Below are 6000 nucleotides of genomic sequence, written 5' to 3' on the forward strand. Positions count from 1 at the left end.
TCTCCCTTTTCACATTTATAAGCATTCAAACTATTGTTCTAGTCTACAAAGTTGTACTGTAAGTGGTTTTTGTTTTTGTTAGGGTTAAAATATATTCATTTGCGAAAATCAGCCCTGCCTGGTTGGAAACCAGTGGCAAATAGTGACACTGAGTTTCTTAAACGGCTGGAGTAAGAACCAGTGAAACAGGAGACGTGTGTTTTCAGAGTGGGTTCCACCTGGTCCTCATTCAGAAAGCCAATGGCAGAATCTAACCAGCTAGGTCTCATCGTTAGTTCAGTCTACACAGGTCCAAGAAAATAAAAGTTGGAGGAATTCCCTAATATAATATTTATCCTTGAACGCCCACACTGGGTGTTAGGGTTGCCTGCACAGTCCTCTGTGCCTTCTAGGTCATGGAGAACCCACCTACTTTTTCTACAAGAGGATCTAAAAATCCAATCCTGCAGCCCAATCAAAAAGCTATTTAATTTTAGTGAAATACTGGGAAGATATCATCCTTTTGATGAGGCTATAATCACAGAAGGCAAGTCCTATTGCTTGAGAAGAATTTTTATTATCTTTTGAGAACAATAATTAAGCCTCAGGAAGGCACTAGTCTCTTAGCAACAATCATATATGCTCATTACCTGTAAGCTCCGTACAACTTTTCAACGTACATCGACTCAAATTTTCTTTCCTGGGTTAAGGACACAACAGTCCTAATATTTTCTATTGCTTCCGTTGCAATCTGTAACATACAACATATCTTGATGAGAAGTGGGGCTTTCATTTCTGGATAATGAAAAATATACACTTTTGGGCTCTGTCAGAATCCTGAAGGTTATGTTGACAAGTTTTTAATTTCTTCAGTTTTGAAAGCAATGGCATAATGTGTTCTTCAAGATGAACTCTAGGAAAAAAACTGGGCACCTTAAAAGCAAATCTGGTTGTACCAAACATGTTGGGCAAGTCTTCAAATGCCCAGGGAGACTGACAAGCTTAGAGCAAACATGGTGGTCTGGATACCAGAAACCGGGTTTTATTCCCAGCCTGCCATCAGTCAGTCACTTCACAGCCTTTTGAGGCTTTGCTTTCTTAACAGGGTAAGGCCCTAAAAGAGAGAGTCCTAGCATTATGCCTGGGAATTTCTAAGGGCTCACTGAAGGGGCCGGTCACTTCCTCCAAGCACATATCCCTACTTAGAGAAACTAGTGGCTCACAACTGGACCGAAGATCCCAATTGTAGACCATGACTCTGCCTTAAGTCCCCCCTTAAACTAGGGACAGACCCCTGGAATTGGAGGCCAGTGCTTGGCCAGGGAGGTCCTGTGGATTCAGCGACGAAGGTCTCCATGTGGGGAGCCACTCTGGATATGTGGAGGAAGCTGGCGTGATTATTCAGCAGGGGACGAGTGGAACAAAGGTGCAAAGAGACACAGCGGAGCATGCAGCTCTACGAGAGCCCACTGGTGATTTCACAGCAATACAATCCATCTGTACTCCCTACACTTCTGTGTCTTTATCTCAAAACCCTTTTTATCCAAACCAGTTGGAGCAGTTTTTTGACTTTTACGGCCAAATCACCTTTGATTAATGTTAATGGTCTGTGACTTAGTTTAAAGCATAGTTCCTGGGGCCCCCGGATGGCTCAGTTAAGTGTCCGACTTGGACTCAGGTCATGATCTCACAGTTCATGAGTTTGAGCCCTATATCAGGCTCTCTGCTGTCAGTGCAGAGCCTGCTTTGGATCCTCTGTCTCCCTCTCTCTCATGCCCCTCCTCCTCCCACTTTCTCTCTCTCAAAAATAAACACTTAAAAATAAATAAATCAGGCATAGTTCTGCAGTTGACTCATCTCAACTATTAACACAGAGCCCAAGACTTTACGTTTTTGTTTGATCCGCTTTAAGACTTTTACCTCAGTTTTCTGAAACCAGATGAAGGCAAGATATTTGATACTTTAGGCTGAATAACCTTTTATTTTTAGTTAGAAATGAAACATGTAATGGTAAGGATAGCCAGACTAGAGAATACTTGCTTTGTGAGTGTTAAGTATGTGCCAGGTGTTACTTAACTGACATGCTGCCGCTTAGCCTCACATCACCCTGTGAGTTAGATAGCTCCTACTTTCCTAGATGCAGAAACGGAGGCACAGAGAAGTTAATAACTCACTGAAACTCTAGAGTTAATCAATCAGCAAGGATTCCCTGTCAGACTACCTGATGCCAAGTCCACATTCCTAACACATTATGCTTACTGTTTCCCCTGCTTTGTAGTTTACACAAGGAGAAGCTAGTTGCTAATGACTTCACACTCAACTCTTGATCTTCTGGTCACGAGCTAGGCTATAATTTCAGTCATTAGGCAGGGTCTGTGTTGAGGGGGTTAGATGCAGCCTCTCCCCACCTCCTGACCAGCCAAGAAGTCAACATCCTCATCACCAAGCCCTTTCTGAAAAATGAAAATGGAAGTGGATCCCAAATCCTGATGTACTTTAACCATGATTAATCTGCACCCCGGTTAGTAAGTGCTTTTTTTTTTTTTTTTGGAAAAACAACAAAACAACACACCACCAAAAATCTGTGATGGGGCCGGGGCGGGGGGAGGGTGTTTCAGGACCTTCTTTCTAACCCTTATTCTGTGTTAAATCAAGAGTTGACTGAGTAAACAAAATTGAATTATGACTGATTGCTAACAACATTTAAAATTTCTAGTTTCTCACATTATAAATATATTATACAAACACACTTACATTATTATTTTTTTTGAGAGAGAGGGGGGCAGAGGGAGAGGGAAAGAGAAGCAGGCTCTGTGTTGAGTGTGAAGCCTGACGCGGGGCTCAATCCCACAGCCGTGAGATCATGACCTGCCCGGAAAGAAAGAGCCAGATGCTCAATGGACTGAGCCCCCTGGTGCTCCTCTCATGTTACAGTAAAAAACAAAACCTTATTAGGTGAAAGTGGCTATTAAAATTAATTTCAGACTGGCCACTCTGAGTTATTCTCTGGTTCCTAGAATCAGAGTATTAGCTGGGAATGAAGGGACATTATCAGATAAAATTTCTCATCTCATTCAAGTATAAAGTGAGGACCAGAGAAGCTGGGGATCTTCTCCCTTATACACAGCGACTAGCAAGACCATGACTAATAATCCAAGTGGTTCTGTTTCATTGCCATCAGCTCATTTCTAACTGCCCTACTGCCGAAAGTCTGAGACCTTTCAGTGTAACTAGCCAAGTTTACAGTAGAGTGAAGACTATCATCTTAACCAGATGCAAGATGCTTTCTTTCCTGAAACTAGTCTAAGAAAACTTGATCTTCATTCTGTTTGCGGACAGTTTTCCCTTTTGAAATGTGGAAGAAACGTCGTTTGAGGAGGGAAATAAAAACTACAGTTTTTTCAGCAGTTAGTTGTGCCAAACACAAGTCCAGGAAATGATATCTTAAAATATACACACCCAGCAGCCAAGAGGATGTCCAAGCACTTTGGACACCAGGGCTTCCGAAGTCCCAGAACCGTTGAAACACCCTGCAGACCCCTGGCTCCAGGAGAGGATGCGGGGTGCAGACAGAATGAAGCATTCTGAGGGGGACGCAAGGGTGACACAACACGGCAGTAAACTCCAGCTGATGTGGGTTACGAGGGAAATGGTTTCATTGGACATAACTGGCTTAGTGCAAACATGCTTGGATGCAATTTTAATCTCATACCTTAGATGACATACATCTGATCCTCTGAATACTTTTTTCCCTGTAACGTGGCCGTATTATCTGCCTCACCTCACATAACCACAGTGAAAGCCCATTGCAGTAATATGACTGAAAGGGCTTTGTAAAGTGCGGTGCTGTAGAAACTAGACCACAGTTTATGTTCATTATCTGTTTCACCTCCTAATCTTTCTACAAAGGATAAAATCTACATATGTAAGTAAAAATACTCCTTTCTATACTCTCTATTTAAATATTTAAAAGCATATATTTGTAAGTAAAATGTTTCTATGTAGAGTTAGATACATTTCAATACAGAGACCACATAGTAAAGGGCTTTGAAATTAGACCAGAACGTAAATCCCAGCCATGTCTTCACCTAGTTAATCAAGTTCCCCATTTACAATATTGGGATAACGTTAGCACCTGTTTCACAGAATTACTCTAAGAATGTAATGAGTCGGTGCATGAACACAGTAACTGGTACATAGTAAGGGGCCCAAGTAAACGTTTGCCCAGTTGCCATGAGAGTTGGAAGCACAAATCAAAGCATTACTGCCACCTGGTGGCTACTCACCTGAATTGTAGAAATCACAACCAAGAAGAAAAGACTGCTCTCTTACGGACCAGAAAAATCACTACCTTAAGTAATTCACTTATGCTCTCTGCCCTAAGGACTCCTTATGTGAAAAATAGGGGTGATATTTATTTCAACAATGGCATCGGATTATTAAGTGAAAGGCAAAAGGGACTTCGGATATTCAGAAATTCTCAAATACACATAAAGTGCTTTTCTACAGGCTAAGAGCCTTATATTAATGATCCCACTGTCAGATAATAGGCATTATTATTAGAGTAAACTATTTCATGCAGTTTTGACAGTTATTCAGTTGTAGCAAGCACATTTAATTATCAAAACATACATGTTGGAATAAATCAAATACAGGTCTAAAAACAATACTTACATAACTGAAGCCTTATTTGACCCACCTTTCCAGCAGTTTCCAGTTCTTTTTTATCTCTTTTGGCATTTCCAGCCAACATTTTCATTTCAACAATTCCTGATACAGCAATAATTGGAACAACTGATAACAGCAAAAGGGTCAATTGCCAACCGTAGATAAATGATATGATAATACCAGTTCCAAGGTTAGCTGTATTCTGTGCAATCAAGGCCAACCTAGTCCCTGTGGCCTGGAAGAGCAAAAGAAAAGAGTGTGCTGTGTTTTAGGCTGCAAATGCGTAAGCTACAGCCTCTGGCTTCCGGGTCAGACTGAGGAGGGGGTTGTGGGTCTGCCTTACATTTGCTCCCTTTCATTGCGGCAAACCCAAGACACCTGTGCCTAGTTCATGAGGCTCTGCCCACTTTTTTTGTTTTGCTCAGGCCCCTCAGTCCTCATTCCCGTCCTGCCCGCGTGGATTCAGCCTCACAGAACCAGGCCGTCCGCTGCTCCGCTCTGGGGATAGGATGTGGGGGCACACGCACCTTTGCACAAAGGCAACATTGCGAGAAAAAACAACCCCCCACGTACTCTGGTCATTTGAAGAACGCTTTGCTGCAAATGTGTAAGAGGGGAAACCATCTGTTAGGAAGTGTACATGTCCTTACAGACCACCCATCACAAGGCATAGGGTGTAGGCTCAGAAACAGAGGGCTGCAGCAGGTGGGAGCAGGAAGTGTCAGTTACAGCCCTCAGCTCCACGGGTTGGGGTCTATGCCAAGGGGAGTCCGGCCATCCCCAGAAGCAGCCCTGAGTGTTGGGCAGATGACCCACATTAGCCTTAAGTAGATTTATCGGAAGGAGGTTGTTTGGTGGTGGAGGTACAGGTGGGTGCTCTCTCACTGGACCTTCACGTTTGCCGCTGGCAGCCATTTTACCCCCATGAGGAAAAGAGTGTTAGGATGAAGCCATCTGGGAGGACTGAAAGCCTCACACACACGCACACACGGCACAGGCACACACAGAACCACACACACACACAGAGGGCACAGGCACACACAGAACCACACATACACGCACACACGGCACAGGCACACACAGAACCACACATGCACACACACACGGCACAGGCACACACAGAACCACACATGCACACACACACGGCACAGGCACACACAGAACCACACACACACGCACAGAGGGCACAGGCACACACAGAACCACACATGCACACACACACGGCAAAGGCACACACAGAACCACACATACACACATGGCACAGGCACACACAGAACCACACATGCACACACACATACAGAACCACACACACACGCACACACGGCACAGGCACACACAGAACCACACATACAC

General features: G+C 43.7%; 1 protein-coding gene across 1 annotated transcript in view; it reads right to left on the reverse strand.

Moving 5' to 3' along the window:
• The window catches only part of ABCB4 (ATP binding cassette subfamily B member 4), a 64965-nt gene that overhangs the window by 9774 nt on the left and 49191 nt on the right, over positions 1 to 6000 (reverse strand). Inside the window, exons 16-17 of the mRNA XM_029918831.1 lie at positions 4679 to 4882; positions 630 to 730 (exon numbers count right to left, since the gene is read on the reverse strand). Of these exons, the coding sequence (XP_029774691.1) occupies positions 630 to 730; positions 4679 to 4882 (305 nt within the window). The remainder of the gene's footprint in view (positions 1 to 629; positions 731 to 4678; positions 4883 to 6000) is intronic.

The sequence above is a fragment of the Suricata suricatta genome, chromosome 2 (genome assembly GCF_006229205.1).
Source record: "Suricata suricatta isolate VVHF042 chromosome 2, meerkat_22Aug2017_6uvM2_HiC, whole genome shotgun sequence".
Taxonomy (NCBI): Eukaryota; Metazoa; Chordata; class Mammalia; order Carnivora; family Herpestidae; genus Suricata; species Suricata suricatta.